This window comes from Brachypodium distachyon, chromosome 4 (assembly GCF_000005505.3).
Source record: "Brachypodium distachyon strain Bd21 chromosome 4, Brachypodium_distachyon_v3.0, whole genome shotgun sequence".
In the NCBI taxonomy this organism is placed as follows: domain Eukaryota; kingdom Viridiplantae; phylum Streptophyta; class Magnoliopsida; order Poales; family Poaceae; genus Brachypodium; species Brachypodium distachyon.
In genome coordinates this window covers 22,107,471-22,125,041 of record NC_016134.3, presented here as the reverse complement: position 1 = coordinate 22,125,041, position 17,571 = coordinate 22,107,471, and the positions used below count along the sequence as shown (strand labels likewise).

Below are 17,571 nucleotides of genomic sequence, written 5' to 3'. Positions count from 1 at the left end.
GTACATGTACCGTTCTTAGTGGGTTCTGATAATCCTAAATGTACGCCGATCTCTTCATGTCTTTCATCGGCTTGACTAGTTTTTTTTTAGGAAAGCTTGGGCTGTTTTAGCTTGGACTGTTTTTTTTTAGTGTCTGATGCAGTTGCCATTGTGGGCTGTTTTCATGGCCTGGCCTGGCCCATTCAGCCGTGTGAATTGGGCGCTGGTCTCGAGCTGTACCTGTTGACTGAAAGTGTTAGGCAATGCAGACCACGTTGACTGTCCCGCTGGCAAAGAACCTGTGGAGTCTTGAGGGATGGAAATAACGAATAATGTCCTCGAAGCCTGTGTTGGCCCGTTACCCGGCGATAAAACCTTTGTGTACGGCCCACTCCGTCAACTTTGTGCTTTGTACTCTTTCCTCACCTTTTTCAAATTTGGTCATTGCTTCCGAAAAAATCATCTAGTATGATTTGTTTAATTCGCAGGATTCTGAAATGAAAGAGACACTCGGGCCTTGGCCGATTACTTTCTCAAGCGTGTTTCATATGTTAGTCCTTATAGTGGTCGCCTTGTTTTGCTTCCTTTCTTTGTTTTTTTTATAAAAGAAATGATTTTCATACATGTCCCAGCTAACTACTCTTTTTTACATCGATCCCAGCTAACTACTCAGTGGACTGAATGTCTTTTATTTAAAGGAATCTGACTAATAGTACACCCAACAAATGCACTTGACTCAGTCAGGGTCGTTGAGGTTGGTGAGAGACTCCACGGAAAAGTTTGAGAGCTGCTGCATCTTTTAATCGGTGGTAGGTGAGATTTGCTCGTGTAGTTGGTCAGTACCTATAGCAGACGAGCAGCATACAATGTGTCATGTTTCCGAGATTCCCAGATCCAAGATGCTTAACTGATTATTTCGCTTCTTTAACTTGGTGCCCTTTTGTTTGATCCGCAAGGGCATTTCGAGAACCAAACTGGGTTCCATGTGCTATCTTTATAAAGATAATTCACCACAAAAAAATCTCTCCCAAACCACTCTCTTTTCAGCTATCTGGGCGTCAATTCACTTAATTGGCGCTAATTACTTATAGAGCTAATACTTCTTATAAAACCCGAATTTGGGGTCGTTAATTCATTTAATTGGGGTTATCTATAAACTTTATAAAGTTAAAACCCATTAAGTGCAGTTAATTTAGCAAGCTGCACATGCAGCCTATCCACATCAGCATTCATTTAATCTATAATCAGTTTACGCTCAAATCCTTTTTCCATTCTAATTTCCAAAATTATTTTCATCTATTCGTTGGCCCATCGAGTCCAGCCCACTGTCTTGAGAACATCCTATCACGTGCGGCCCGTCTTGCATCTGGCCAGCCACCCGCGAGCACCCCGTGTTCCCCATCCCCTCAAAAAAAAAATCCCGTGTTCCCCATGGCACCAGCCGCGAGCCAGCCGTCGCTCCACCTCCGCCCTCGCCCAGGAACCGCTGCATTCATTGTCCTCTAATTTAAAGCAGAAACGGCAGCCACCGCACCGAATTCGCAAGAACTTCGGGTCGGTCTTAATGGCCACCATGGGCATGCGCTCTATTTGGTCCCTTCCCCATCTTAGGTTTCCGATGAGGAGACTGAGGCGCTGTCAGATTTGCTCCCTGCCCATGTGGGGTGAGGAGGCTGGCGGTTCGCCGGAGAAAATGGCGGTTCGTGCGTTGGCGGTTGGGTGTGCGGTGGATATCTCTATCCAGATGAAGATGGGGATTGTGCTCCCTCACCGGCGGCAGGTGGCGTCGGGGGATCGTTCACTGGATGCTGCCGGCGAACGTCGCGCGGTGGTCGTCGGCGATGTGGGTCAAGCGCGATTGGCGGAAGATCAATCTCACGATGGTGTCCCTGGCAGCGGCGCTCACTGGTGGAGTGCAAGGCAGTGCGCCGGGAGCTTCCATGGGGGCTGGGGGCGTGGTGCAGGCCAGAGCTGCAGGCTCCGATGGTGGTGCGGTTGGTGCGGCTGGTGAAGTCAGCCTCGGAGATGGTGGCTTCAGTGGACGTGGTCGGGGCTACGGTGGATACGGTGGTTGTTATGGTGGTGGCTACAACGGCGGGTACGACGACGGCTTCAGTGGTGGTTGGGGGCTTCCGGCAGGTGCCGTTGGGTGGTTGGTTCCTTAACGTGGCCGACGAGGAGGTCCTGGCTGGGGGCAGCGTGGCCTTGGAGCCCAGCAGCAAAGCGCCCAACAGCTGGGTGGCTGACAACAAGGTGTATAGAAGGGTGCTGCTTTGCAGAGCGGTACTGCTGTCAGCGGTGGTGTGCAGGGAGGTGTTTCTCAGACCGGCGACATGTTGCCGGTGGGTGCTCGACCAAGCGGGTGTGGCTCAGGTGCAGCAAGGGCAGCTGATTGCGCGCTGTAGCTGTGGTGCCGGTGGTCGCGGCAACATTTTCTTTGACTGGTGTGGTGAACGGCTCAGGTGCACAGGGCAGCCACTTCTGAAGAGTATGCTATCTCCAATTTGTTCATCTAAACTTATACCACCTTCTCTTCTACACTTATTTTTTTTCCTGCACTTGCAAATACAGTGTTAGTACACCAACAACAGTTCTTCCGGAGGAAATACATCCAAATAGACTGCAGTATCTGTCGTTGATGACCTACTTAGGTTAGGTATATATATTACCTACAAGCTTCTAAAATTATACATTCTTCTCTTTACAAACTTACTGTTTTTCCTGCAATTTCAAATGCAATGTTAGTACATCAGCTGCAGCTCCTCCAAATCAACTTACAGTCAAACAGACATAAGGCAAGTCAAAAGCAATGAGCAAATTCTGTAAACCAAGGTAGCTATTTTTTCCATAGTAAGTTTAGCTTGCACACCCAAAAGTAGTGCAAAAAAAATAACTTACATATTCCTGATACAACACTGAAGAAAAGACATCTTCAGAGGACAACCAGTGATAGCAGGTTCAGAGGAGCATCAATCATACCAAATAATCATTTCGTGGACATTGATGCACATCGTTAATAAACTTTGTTAACTTTATGCTGTAACACCGGTACTTTGGATATGTTTTCGGAAAATGTTTTTGTTCCGTGACGGTTTGAGTAATAAAATGTTAGTGAAATTCTGAAGTGTTTTTCCGTAATTGCATCCGCACAATGCTATTGTTTCGTAGTTGTTTGAGCATTACAAAGTTTATCACATTCTAGCACTGATCATGGGCAAATGTATTGTTCTTTAAGATCCGCAGCAACGCGCGGGGTAACCACATGTTACTTATACACCTAGAACATGAATATAATTGTACAATCAATATGGTAGATATACGCATCATGATCTTGTTTACTACAATTGACTAGATCGATGTATATTTTGATATAATTGTCATTCAGCACAAATATTGAGAACATACGGACAAAAGCGCATTTATGCAACTTATGCAAAATAATAATAATATTTTCGTAGCAAAGCACATGCTTTTAGCTAGTATTTATAACTCCACAACTGTATTTTATTTGATTTTCTAATATTTTACCGATATCTTTACTGTTTGTCAGGTTGCTGGAATTTCCACCTTTCATCTGAGACGTGCGTTCTTAATTCAGTGCTTATAATGATTTTTTTTTTGAGAACAGAGGGGTTTCCTCCGGCTTCATTAAAGGAAACCAAATGGTGTCTTACATAACTTATCCGCACATAACACAGCAATAAAAAGAGAGCAACAGTCTGAGACACAACAGGTGAAACACCCCACTCTCTTCTACCTGCGCCTACCTAGCAAACTTCCAACAAACTAACAGCCACACAGGACAATATCGTTCAGGTTTCACCAGCTTCAGGAACAACAACCACCATGAATTAACTTGTTACTCCGCCAACCGAAGAGTCACCGGAGCCAGCCTTGCGAGCGATTGAAATCCTCAGCCGTGACTAGCCATAGGCGCCGTGAACACCTGCGAATGGCCTCCTGAGTTCCTTGTTTCTGCAAACCGGCCCATTGATCAACAAAAGAACATATTAGGAACATCACAGAAGATGGATCATTTGGCCATTTGTTACGAAAACAAGCATCACTGCGTGTTTTCCAAATAGCCCAGAGCACTGCTGCAACTCCTATCCAAATCTTTTTCCTTTCCCCAACAGAGAACTTAAGCAGCGAAGAATCTAACAACTCTTGCATAGAACAAGGTGTCACACAAAAGCCAAAACTGCATTGAGCAACACGCCATACATATCTTGCCAACGAACAGGTGAAGAAAAGATGATCAATGGACTCTCTCCTGGCACAGAAGAGGCACTGAACATCTCCCCTCCGCCCTCTTTCACTTAACAGATCTCTTGTTAAAATACTGCCTTTGCTCACAAGCCAGCAAAAAATCTTAATCTTGAAAGGAATTTTAACCCTCCAAAGGAAGCTGTGTGGATATGGCACTTGAGATTGTTTAAGCATCCTATACAAAGAGCTCACTGAAAATCTACCTCATGCCTCCAATTTCCAGAAGAGCTTATCTTTACTATCAGTCAAAGCAAAAAGTCTACACCCTTGTTTCAAGTTCTCCCACTGAGAGAGAGTTTCTCCAACTAAAGTTCTTCTAAATCTTATCACATCCCAACCCTCACTGAAAACTCTATGCACAGAAATATCTTTGCTAAAAGTGAGATTAAACATCCTAGGAAATTGGAGTGCAAGGGGTTTCCTACCCCACCATTCATCTTGCCAGAACCTAGTTCTTTTGCCATTACCAACCAATCTTCTACAACAGCTCAAAAACGTCTCTCTAATATGCAAAATCCCAAACCAAAAATGAGAATCTCCTTGTCTAGGAGAAACCAAAGAGAAGAGTTTGCCTTTGCAATACTTCCTCCTCAGTAGTTTCTGCCAAGTACCAGAAGAATTTTCGAACTTCCAAACCCATTTACACAGTAAACAGAAGTTCATGATTTCCAAATCAGCTATCCCCAAACCCCCTTGGTCTTTAGGTCGACAGATAGTAGGCCAATTCACTAGATGAATTTTCCTAATGCCTTCCCCCTCCTGCCAAAGCATTCTCTTCCTGAAGAAATCTAACTTTCTAATGACCCCCTTTGGTATTTCAAAGAAGGACATTAAAAAGTTAGGAACTGAACTCATGCAGGCATTAATTAACACCACCCTGCCCCCTCTAGACAGCATTTTCCCTTGCCAGCTTGCTAACTTGCCCTCAACCTTTTTCTCTACTGGTTTCCAATCTTTATTAGCCGATCTCTTTACAATCTGAGAGTGAAGGTTACGTAGCGGAAGCGGAAGTGGAGGGAACGACCGGTTCATCAGAAGAACAAGAAGAAACAAGAAGTAGCCACTTTTAAGCAAGAAATGAGAGGAATTCGGCTGATCGAATTATTCACGAATCGAACTAGTATCACTTTATTCACAAATCTTAGGTTTCTGACATGACCGATGTTGAACTTCCAGATTCTTCTTAGCAAGAGCTAGTGCCTGTGAACCTTTGGAGTGATTCACGGTAATAGAATAAAGGTATGGGTCCCCCACCTTACCATCTGTTCTATCTTATCTCTTTGCCTCCTCTAGCCATTTCATACATTCAAATCTGTTATGACAACTGTTTGGTAAGCAGGGATTCGAATCAAACAATAAATACCAACTCAGTGTGATGGATAGTACCCGGTGCCTATAATGATAATTTGCAAGTTGAATTCAATGGGAGTTTTCACTCGATACGTCGCCATCATTTAGATCAAACTTTTTAGCTTATTTAGGCATAGCCTGATGTGCCACTCTACCCTACCCCACACCATGGGACAATATTGTGCTCTCTCGGACCAAACCCCCTATCTCATAGTAGTCGCTTAGCTTCCTTCCTCCAAGCTTATCTGGACCAAGCCATCAGTGGTCTCTGAACCATAGCGCTACTGGCAAATGGGTAGGATCATGTCAACATCAAGCTCCTCCCTCCTTTTTTGGGAAACCTTGGCCGGACTCGACGATCTTCTTTGCACGGTCAGATACGTAGTGACTGATACTCACAACCACAAATATAGGGGTTTGGTAGCCTTCGTGACAAACTTTTAACCTAATTTATAGTTCAACATACGGAGAATCGAAAAATACCATGAAGACTTTAGCCGACAGAGCGTCAATCCAACCACGCATGCATGTGCTTGAAATGATTTTTGTTCTCTAGATTATTAATTCCAAAAAATAGGGAAATTTCACTAAATTTCCATTCTGCGAGATGTGATCAACCAGGCCCAGTGTCAAACGCTGTGCCTGTCAACCGGGAAAGCGAACAAAACCAGGTCTATGCATGTTAGGCACGTATTGGCAAACGATCGTGCCAATTGGAAATTGGGGTCCCGCCTTTCACTGTCTGAGTTGGGTATCTGGGCACATCTGGTTGGCGAGGAGGAGGAAAGATTTGTGCTTTTTCCTGCGGGCCACAGGCAGCACACCGACTACACCAACCAAAGCGGTAGGCACCCAGCCACCAACCACTGCCACAGCCGTGTGACCAGTTAGTTCACTAATGATGTCGACAACAAACTATAATGGGAGTGAGAGGAGCAACCACGGACATAATTAGTATAGAAGCAAGTTTGATCATTGCCGGTGGCGACATGCTTTGCAAGCGTGATCTCATCGGTCCGATCGAGAGGAGTCACTGAGAGTCTGAGTGAGGCAGTGGCTATGTTTGCCGTAATTGTGTCCAGCTGATTATTCTGGACCTCGCAAAAGAAATTTTTTATTCTGGACCAGAAAGCTTCGGCCGGAAAAAATATCTTCAGTTTGGCTGTGTTGGTCTGAAAGCTATGCATCTGTGATGTGACTTCCAAGTAGTGATTTTTTTTTCCTCGTATAAAAGAGCTCCTACTTCTTTGGCTGCCGTCATTTGTGTCATAATCCTCTAATTTATTTTGAATTTTTATAAACCAATTTATTTGACTGGCACAAAATTGTACTCTTATATAGAAATTCAATACATATTTTCTGAATCACATCTATATCTAACCCCAATTCTTCGGGATTTATTTGTATTTCTCTAATTCTAAAGATCCATTAGGCTGAAAAAACATCATTTTAATTCATAATTCAAAATTAACTAAATGAAATCCTATAAAAATATATTTCATTTCTACCAAATGAAATGAAACAAGAGCCACAGAACGAGTTATTAGGCATTAGAGCTCTCTCGTTCCTACCACTCCTTACTTTTTAAAACGCAAATTATATAACTTTTGTTGACTATCAACTTAAGTTTGAACAAACTTATAGCAACAAATATTAACATACAAACATTAATTTAAAAACTATGAAAATATATTTCATAACAGATCTAACGATCTTTATTTGGCCCCGTGCTGTTGATAGAGAAAATTCGGGTCAAAGTTTGACAATCACAAATATTATCATGATCACCATGAGATCACACTTTGTGCCAAACTTGAGTAGAACAAACAACGAGACTGCGTGCTGGATGCCACGAACCTGTCGAAATAGCTGAGGTTGTAAGCGCTAATTGTAATTGTTTTCCTGAGTAATGCATTTTATTTCCTCAAAAAAAAAGATGAGCCCTTAAAAAAAAATACTCACTCCGTCCACAAATAATTGAATTAGATTTTTATAGATAAGTACACATATTTTTCAGATTTATTAATTACTTTTATCCACCTTACATATAAAACAACGTGACATAACCTACGGTTCTGCGAAAAATGGGTTTAAGTGGCTGCTTTGAGTCCCACTTTTAATCTGAGTCCCACGTTTCAGATCCGATGGACCTACTTAAAATGGGTTTAAGTGGCTGGTTTGAGTCCCACTTTTAATCTGAGTCCCACGTTTCAGATCCGATGGACCAAAGTAGGAGTTGACCAAAGTAGGAGTTTTCACCCGAAAGGTCGCCGATTTACCATGTTTATCGTTTTTGCTAAATGAGATGAGACGTACAGAGGACAATCTATCTACGATTGTAGATGACCTTATCTATAATTCAGCTTCGTTTACATTGCTCACTTTTTATTGCTAACTGTTGACGTGCCATGCCAGCATGGGCAGAGACCCAAAGGCAACAACAAGATGAGAAAACAAGACGGTTCAAAAGACAAACTAATACGGAGCGCTATAGCTCTCTGCCAATGATAATCAGATAAGTGCACCAAGCCAAAACTGTATCCGAAACCGCACACACAATTACTGTATATCAATAATAATGCCATTATTTCTGGGCAAAAGCAAACGCATCGTTCCTCTCCATCCCTCACCGGGCTCAAAACATAACCCATAACAAATCCTCCACCTAAGAGACAACATGTAATATAAAGAAAGAAAGCAGGATGATAGTTGATAAGCCGCCATGGCAGAGTTCATGTTGAAGCCACGGCTGAAGCCAGCTGCTAGTCTTTGCTGGACAAACTAGTACCGGTAGTGAGCAGGCTTGTAGGGACCCTCAATCGGGATGCTGATGTAGTCAGCCTGGGACTTGGTGAGCTTGGTCAGCTTGGCACCAAGCTTGCCCAAGTGAAGGGCCGCCACCTTCTCATCGAGGTGCTTGGGAAGAACATACACCTTCTTCTCATACTTGCCAGTGGACCTCTCCTTCCACAACTCAAGCTGAGCAATGACCTGCAAAATACACAAAATATGATGTTTAATCAACTGAAATGTCAGGGTTAACATATGAGAACAGGATACAAACTGATTATCATGTTTACCTGGTTAGTGAAAGAGCAGGACATGACAAAGCTGGGGTGGCCAGTAGCACACCCAAGGTTCATCAGCCGACCCTCAGCAAGAACAATGATGCCAGAGTTGGTCTCAGGGAAGACCCAACGGTCCGTCTGAGGCTTGATGGTGATGCGCTTGACACCAGGGTAAGTCTCAAGGCCGTTCATGTCAATCTCATTGTCAAAGTGACCAATGTTGCAGACAATGGCATTGTTCTTCATCTTCCTCATGTGGTCAACCATGATAATGTCCTTGTTTCCAGTGGTGGTCACAAAGATGTCAGCCTCTGAGACAACATCCTCCAAGGTGAGGATCTGGAGACCCTCCATCAAGGCCTGAAGGGCACAGATGGGATCAATCTCAGTAACAATGACACGGGCACCAGCCTGCTTGAGCGCAGAAGCACAGCCCTTGCCAACATCACCATAACCACAGACCACGGCAACCTTGCCAGCAATCATAACATCAGTAGCCCTCATAAGACCATCAGGGAGAGAGTGGCGGCAACCATACAGATTGTCGAACTGTTAAGAACAAAAGATTGTTAGTACAGAGAATCACAATGGTTAACAAAGTTCATCCATCCAACTGTTAGTAAAGACTCTCACTATAGTTAGTGAAATGCATATTTAAATGCATGCTCATGGGGCTTCGTCAAACCATACAGAACAAAGATATTTATGCCAATCATGCAGATTTAAACAAACTAGCAACCAGGACAGATATAGCCATGTTTGGTGAGCAATTATTTATACCCAACGCAGCCGTCAGATCCAAAGAACTTGCCATTACAGTTAATATGATAGCAAAAAACAGACATAAAGATCCAGATCCATCTGAACGCGACAACAGTAAACAGAACCAAAGTCCACTGCTCCTGATATGGAGATGCTAAATAACATTAAACACAAGTCTCATGTACAGAGAATTCCCACGAATTCCATGTGCATAGGATTCCCAAAGATACTTAAACAACCCTATGATATCAGGAAGGCGTAAATTCTAACTATTCCATCCGTCGCAATATAAAGCTCAAACAGATCTGAAGTTAACAGATCCCTAATGTCTAATAATACTGAGTTTATAGGAAATTAAAATAAGAAGACAACACCTATCCAGCAAACAACTTAAGAACAATTAGATCTAACAAACAACGTAAAAATGAGCAGATCTAAGATATTACTAAACGCAGTTCAGAGTGCACGAAGACAGTGAAGGCAAGAATAGATCTACAAAAGAGCATTAGATCTGAAATTGAAATGGGAAGAAAAGAAGGACCTTGCTCTTGGTGACGGAGTCGTTGACGTTGATGGCAGGGAAGAGGAGGGTGCCGGATTCCTGCATCTGGTAGAGCCTCTTGACGCCGGTGGTGGTCTCCTCAGAGACACCGACGAGCCTCTCCTTCATCTTGCGGTACTTCCTGGCGTCGGTCTTGAGCCCATCACGGATGATGGTGAGCACGATCTTGAACTCGGGGTTGTCGGTGGACTCCGGGTCGGGGATCTTGCCGGACTTCTCGAACTCCTCCTCGGCCTTAACACCCTCATGGATGAGCAGCGTGGCGTCACCGCCGTCGTCGACGATGAGGTCGGGCCCACCGCCGACGCCCCAGTCGAGGCATCGCTCCGTGCACCACCAGTACTCCTCGAGCGTCTCCCCCTTCCATGCGAAGACGGCGGCCGAGTCGCGCGCGATGGCGGCGGCGGCGTGGTCCTGGGTGGAGAAGATGTTGCAGGAGCACCAGCGGACCTCGGCCCCGAGGGCGGTGAGGGTCTCGATGAGGACGGCGGTCTGGATGGTCATGTGGAGCGACCCGGAGATGCGGGCGCCCTTGAAGGGCTGCGAGGGCCCGAACTCGGTGCGGCAGGCCATGAGCCCCGGCATCTCGACCTCAGCCAGCTCCAGCTCCAGGCGGCCGAAGTCGGCCTGGGAGAGGTCCTTGACCTTGTACTCCCGCCCCGACGAGGTCTTCTCCACGGAGAGCGCCATGGCGGCTGGAGTGGGGAGAAGTTTGTTGGGGATTGGATCTAGGCGAGGAGTGGAGGCGCGGCGAGTGGAGAGGGTTGGGGTGAGGAGGGTTTTATGGGCAGAGGAGTGGGTCTCGAGCTGTTGGATATTTTTCACGGGGATATCTGGAGCCGTTGGATCTGGTGGGGATTGGTGGGGGTGGGTGGGTGAGGCGAAGATGGGGGCATGTGGGGATTGCTTTTCCAGCAAGGGTTTTTTTGGAGGGGAAGTCGGTAGGGAAGAAAACAAAAGCTCGGAAGGTGAAATAGATTTTGGCCCTCAGAAGATTGAGCCCGGTCCGGGTTAGGCCATTTCTGTTAAATCGTTAAGGGCCTTAAGTGGTCGAGAAAAAAAAACAGATGGTAAATTGATATTGGGCTCAGAAGATTGAGGCTGGCCCAAGTTAGGTCCCTAGTTATTTCCATCAAATCTCTAGGGCCTATAGGAATTTGGAGATCTCACTCGGAGACTGAGCTCTCAGCAGCCCCCCCCTGGATTATGGGGTTTCCACTTCCATGATTCCATCTTATTTGATCCCGGTTGATCGTAGTTTTGTTGTGTGGTGCGGCAAAGCTGCACACCGTTGGGCTCTTTCTGTTTCTAGCCCTTTCCTTCCGTTGCATCGGTTTTTTTTATTTCCCTTCGATTGTTCTGTTCTGGGCCAGCGGCCTCTCTAGTCATTAGAGCATCTCCGTGCCATTCTTCGCCTTCCTTAGGTACTTCGTTTAAGTACATAGGTTATGGTATTCTAAAAAAAAAGTACATAGGTTATGGCACTACTGAGCTGTTTGGTTGGCTTCCTCATGCCCTCTAGCCTAGTGGCTGGTGCTGACCAAAACCTGTTTGGTTGCTGCCCGAACGTCATCTAGCTTGCCTGACCTGAGAGTGCATTAGCCAGAGCTCAGGCCTGGAAAAATGGACGCCTGACTCAGGCAGCCAACCAAAACATGGTTATCAATCAAAACCGTTACATGCTAGTCTGATTTATTGATTTGTTATGCGTGCCAAGGCTAGGCTCCAACCAAACAAGAAATTCTCAGGCAAGCCGGGCAGCAAGAATCTCCAAATTTACCGATTCCACTTAGGCACATAATTTTCGCAGTCATATCTCTTAGGTCACCAACCAAACAAGCCCTACAAAGTTCTATTTTCTTTCTAAAAAAAGAAACACTTGGGGTACGTTTGGATCCCTAACTCACCTAGCTAAGCTAGGCTAGATTTATCTAGCTCCCATGAGCTCAGCCGGTAAAAGCGGCTAGCTATTTGGATGGAGTGGCAGTTTTGACCGAGCTAGCCATGATCCGACAATTTTTCTCTTGTTTGCCCGTGCGGGCGAGCCAAATCGACTCTCCTCCATCATCAAGCTTTTTTTGGCGTTTGCAGGCAAAATTGCCAAAAAAAATAGATTTTTTTCATCATAACCAAACGCTCCCTTGTTTTCTTATTCTCTTTCTTATGTGCTTCGCCCTAGGCAATATCTTTACTTGCTGACATAAACTCTCATCATAGATTAAGTGTTTTTTTGGGAGGTTTCCGTCTTCTAAACGGTACGAGATAAAAGAAACGGCCTCCAGGCGGCGGCTAGGGTTCCCAACCCATCCGACGACGGCGCTTCCGGCCCATTCCGCCTTCGATGACCCTTATAGCCTCGGAGGTGCAGCGGATCCCAGTTACTTGCTAGCGGAAGGATCTCGGTTTCTTGTTTTAGGTTTTTTCAGCATCTTTTTCAAGATTGAGGAGTATGCCTGGGCATCCGTTAGCCCCGGGGCGGGTTTCGTCCTGAATCCCATCATTTTCATGAAACGTGAGCCCGAGGCACGACAATTACAAATTTAGACATGCTAATAAGAGACAAAATAATCACATACATCTCAATCTCAATTAAGTTCCAGGCTACATCATCTCAAATCTCAAACAAAAAAAAGTTCCAGGCTAACGTGTTCGACGAAAACTCTGGCCAAGGGAAGTTGGGAACTTGGGATATCAGTAGGCGGCGGCCCGCACTTGGAGATGGAGGGGAGCTGCGGCGGCGCACGCTCGGACGAGAGGAAGACCAATCAGGGGAGATGAAGCATCGACACGCGGTCGATCGGAGTAGAGGCAGCGACCGAGCCGTGCGGGCGAAGGAGCTACAACAGCGGACACGGCGAGTTTCAGTGGGGCACGGAGGAGCTGCAAAAGGTATTTCTCTTCCGATTTATGGTTCTCATCTTTAACGATGAGTGCTACTTTGCTGCATTGATCTTGTGGGCCCTTTGCGGTATACGACTTTCCCACGTCTACTACAACAAGATCTCTTTGTAATTTTTAGTTTTGGGGCTCCGATGGAGGGGTGCGGATGGTGCATGTTACCATCGCTAGGTGGTCAAATGACCTATTTGTAATTTTTATTACTTTTAGGACTTTTTGTACTGTCACTGATGATTATTAATAAATCAGTGGACCTTTTTGAAAAAAAGGTTTCCCTCTCCTTACTTCTTCACATCGTAGTAGTCCAAATTAGCAATTACTTGTTGTAGACACACAATAAAAAATTGTAGGCATAACTTTAGAAACTTGCAGACTGACGTGACTTTTATTGCACATGAGTTGAATATGCAACTTCCCAAAACATTTTACAACACATATGTTCAACAAAAATGTTAAGAAAATTGCACTTACAAATTGTCGATGTCTAAGTTTCACCTAAATAGATTGTGCAACTTTAATACGAAAAATAGAAAGGTCATCTAAAAAATGAATAGTTAGTTGCACAACGGGGACATGCTAATTGCACATGAGTTCGATGTGTAACTTTACTACTAGTGTAACTCCAAGTGGCAGAGCCATGTTATACGGTGACGTAAAAAACACTCGCTAAAACAACATCTACTAAAATGAATGGTTTTGCACAATCACAAAAGATAAATTGGACAACATAATTTGCATGTTGCTAGTTTGTAAGTTGCAGAAATTTATGAAGTGAATCTTTAATGTTCCCTCCGTTCCAAAATAAATGACTTGAATTTGCATAGATTTTTATACAAATCCACGTCACTTACAAATCCAAGTCAATTATTTTGAGACGGAGGGAGTACTACTGAAAATGGAGAATATTTTGGTATGACACAAATGTCTTCTAATTATAAAAAGGTAAAACAAAAGAAAATGAGACAAAAGCAGCTCCTAACTGAAGCCAAGGACACACAAGGCCCAATGGAACACCAGAAACCCCTGCAAGCAGCCAAGCCTAACGACCAGGCCGATCTCAATGCATAAGATGGATGGTTCAAATCCTCTGGAAAAAGAAACAATCCTCTAGTAAAAAGATGGATGGTTCAAAGTGTTGACTCACCTGAGAAATAGCAAAACTGAAAAAAGAATTATCTAAAAAAAGTAGATGCTTCCCAAAGGCAGGACAAGCGGGTGCACAAAATCACGGACGATTAAGAAGGAAGACCAGAGCCTGGTCCCTGATGCCTGCATTCCTGTGCGCGCTGTGCAATGCGGCCCACGCCCTTTTTGCTGCCGTCAAATTATTGCAGTTGGTCATGCACAACAGCAGCACATGGTAGGGAATAGGGATGGAGCAATGCGAGGTGGCGTAAAATTACAGCAAACGATCTAGATATTTTTACTGAGAGAGAAAAAACGTGAATGAAGAACACACCCAATTAAGCTTTATTACATTCATTCAGCAGGTCGATTCTCGCATCATATACGCTATACACAAATTGGAAAGCCACAGGCCCACAACATCACCTGAAGAACAATCCTTTACCACGACAACTCGCGGAATTATAATCCACAAATTAGCTGACCTGACCTTCATTTACGCCGGGATCCGACCCTGGACAGCGCGGTCATCCGCTTCAGGACCTTGGAGATCTTGGCCAGGCTCGGCTTGCCGCCGCCACCAAAGTTCATCTTCCTCGTGGAGAACTTGAGAGCCTGCAGGCAGCACAGCTGCCTCACTGGGCCTTCATCCGGCCCATCTTCCTCCTCCGACTCACCCCCATCTCCCGGTTCAACAACAATTTCTTCTCTCTGCCTGTTGCCGCCGCCGGCCGTCTCGTAGGCCTCCCAGAGCATGTCCATGTCGTCGCCGCATTCCCCGCCGGCGGCGGCGGCGCGGCCGCGGCAGAGCTTCAGCTGGATCCGCTCCTCGTACAGCTTGCACGCCAGCGTCTTCTTCCATTCCTTCTCCTTGCGTGGCGACCCTTCCTCGCTCACGGGCTTCTCCGTTGTCGACGAGGCCCCTGAGTGCTGCACACGCCGAGCGATCGACGCCGGCTTGTGTTTCGTTTCTTGCGATTCTTGTTCAGGTTGCGCGTCATTCTTGTTCTCTTCTTGAAATTCTTGCTCAGGCTGCACATGTCTGTACTCGTGCTCTTGTAATTCTGGTCCATCCTGCGAACCCTTGTGCTTCTGTTCTTGTAATTCTAGTCCTGGCTCGGCAATGAAGGCGCTTTCTTCAGCTTGAACATCTTTGCTGCATATTTCGGTGTCGGCTTCAGTCTTCGGGTCCCGTTTCTTGACATGTATATATTCCTGATCTGGCTGTTTTGTGACAGATTCTTCAACAGAAGAAATTTCTTGGCGTTTTCTGATGCAAGATCCAGTCTCCAACTGCGTACTTCCCTTCACATCCTTGAACGACCCCTTCTCCAAAGTGGGTTTCACCGGATTCCCGAGAGTAACATCAAGAACCCCCCTGAAATTGCCAGACGTCGCGGCTTCCCATTGTCTGATTCGCCGAGAAATCGAAGAATGTGACTTGACCAGCCCACATTTCTTGATTTCCATCGGCACTACAGGATCACCATCCAGTCCCTTCTCCTCGACACCTTCCACATCAGGCAGGATGAAACTCTGTTCCTTGATGTTATTCTCTCTCTCGTCACTTGGACAGCGGTTCTCTGAAGAAGAGCCAGGGCCCTTTTTGAGATCCTCAGAAACTACATTCTTCTCCTCGATTTCATCCTTGATCTCATCAAAATCCTCATGGCCCAACAAGTATTTCTCTCCAGCAGCAGCACTCTGCAACGGTGGCTCAGCAGCAAGGTTGTTCCACTCTTCACCAGGTGACAGCAGCAGCAAGCCCTTGTGATTTTCCTCCAACAGAAAGCAACAAGAAGCGCTAGTACTACTGTGACACAACTCACCCATGATCTCGCCGAAACGAAGCACCGCGGCGGCGTCTCCCGGGCCGAGAACGAAGGAGCAGAGCTGGCCCAGCAGGCCGGCCCCGCCGCCGGTGCTGTCGGGCCGGAGCTCCGCGCAGAGCGCGGCGACGGCGATGGCCCAGGTCCGGCCCATGGATGACCTCGCCCCGGCCCACCCCGGCGTGGCGGCGGCGTAGGGCGCGACGGTGGCGAGCACGAGCAGGAGGAGCGCCGTGGAGACGAGGAGCGGGCAGAAGAAGGAGGCGAGCCGCAGGAGGTAGCGGGAGAAGAAGAGGGCGTAGGCGGCGTGGAGCGGGTGCGAGGCGAGGAAGCACGCGGCGCCGACAAGGTCGTGGAGCACCGAGAACGCCAGCGCGCCGCCGTCGGGGCCGTCGGCAATGCTGGTGGTGGTGGTGGTGATGTCGATGCGCGGCTGTGCGGCGGCCATTGTCGTCTTCCTCGTCCGGGCTCCGGCGCGGGCCCTCGCGCGCAGCGGAGGGCTTGGTGCCGCTGGCGCTGGGGTTGCTTGTTTTGGTAGAATGCTAGCGAGGTGACATTGCTCCTTGGATGGATGCGTGAGGAGGCAACAACAACATATGGCTTGTTGCGGCTTGCGGTGTGATGTTCTTTGGCAAGGAATGAGAGGGGAGGGGAAGAAGGAGCAAGGGTGCTGACTGCTGAGTAAAGAGAGAGAGGAAGATGATTGGGAGCAGGGGAGGGAAGGGGTTCGGGGTCTCAACGAATTTACTTTACCGTGGCTGTAAAGACCGCAAGATTTCTGCTTTTCATGCACCCTCCTGCTCTCTATTCCGTACTAAACACAAGGACCGGTCCTGATTGCAGATATCTCTCAATAAGAAAGTATGATGATTAATTTAGAATTTACAAGCCAATATTTCTCTTCTTCTGGGCTCTCTTCCCCTCTCCTGGGTTTGCACTTTGCCTCGTTCTCTCTTCTGGCCTGCTCTCGGCGACCATGGCATCCCTCCTCATCTTGCCTCCCTCCGACTCCTTTCTATCCTAAAAATGTTCATCCGATTCTTTCACATAAATTGAATTTCTAATCTCATTGATTTTGGCACTTCATGTCTGCTACGATCGGGGCTTTCTTCCGTGTTGCTGCCCTTGTTGCGACGTGCAGCCGGACGGCGCAGACCGGCGCTACGATCGGGGCTTTCTTCGGTGTTGCTGCCCTTGTTGCGGCGTGCAGCCGGACGGCGCAGACCGGCGCTCGTGCACGCCGACGTGGCAAGACGGGCTGAGCGTCATGATCAGCCGGTGAAACGTGAAGATGTGTGCGATGCAGCCGTAGACCGAGTCTAGTGGTGCTGTGGTGGAGGTACGTGTGGATGACGAAGAAGGTGACGAAGGGATTCTCCACGAGGCTAGAGAACATGGCATGACGGGCTGAGAAAAGACATGGCAGAGGAAGGGGAGAAAAAAAAATTAGTATCCTTTTGAATTTGGTGAGAGGATGTACCGGACACCTCAACCTTAAACATAACTTAGATAATGGATCCATATGAAATTTACTCCATCCGTTTCATAATTCTTGTCGAAATATTACACGTATCTAGACACTTTTTAGAAATAAATACGTTTATTTTTGGGCAAATTAGAGACAAGAATTATGAAACGGGGAGTAATTTTTAAAACAATTTCTCCTTTTGGATTTGTTGCCTCTACAACCATTGATGCATGCGAATACATTTATGCGTATTTAAACGTG

The 17,571-nt window shown here is 46.4% G+C and overlaps 2 protein-coding genes across 2 annotated transcripts; both read right to left on the bottom strand.

Moving 5' to 3' along the window:
* Window positions 1–8,081: 8,081 nt before the first annotated feature.
* On the bottom strand, window positions 8,082–10,756 carry LOC100825651 (adenosylhomocysteinase). Its single transcript, XM_003577535.4, has 3 exons — window positions 9,970–10,756; window positions 8,679–9,215; window positions 8,082–8,589 (listed from the first exon to the last, which is right to left on the bottom strand). The coding sequence occupies exons 1-3, from the start codon at window positions 10,678–10,680 to the stop codon at window positions 8,380–8,382; spliced, it is 1,458 nt and encodes a 485-aa protein (XP_003577583.2). The 5' UTR covers window positions 10,681–10,756; the 3' UTR covers window positions 8,082–8,379.
* Window positions 10,757–14,287: 3,531 nt separating this feature from the next.
* On the bottom strand, window positions 14,288–16,585 carry LOC100826164. The gene has a single exon (XM_024455305.1). The coding sequence runs from the start codon at window positions 16,288–16,290 to the stop codon at window positions 14,506–14,508; it is 1,785 nt and encodes a 594-aa protein (XP_024311073.1). The 5' UTR covers window positions 16,291–16,585; the 3' UTR covers window positions 14,288–14,505.
* Window positions 16,586–17,571: the final 986 nt, after the last annotated feature.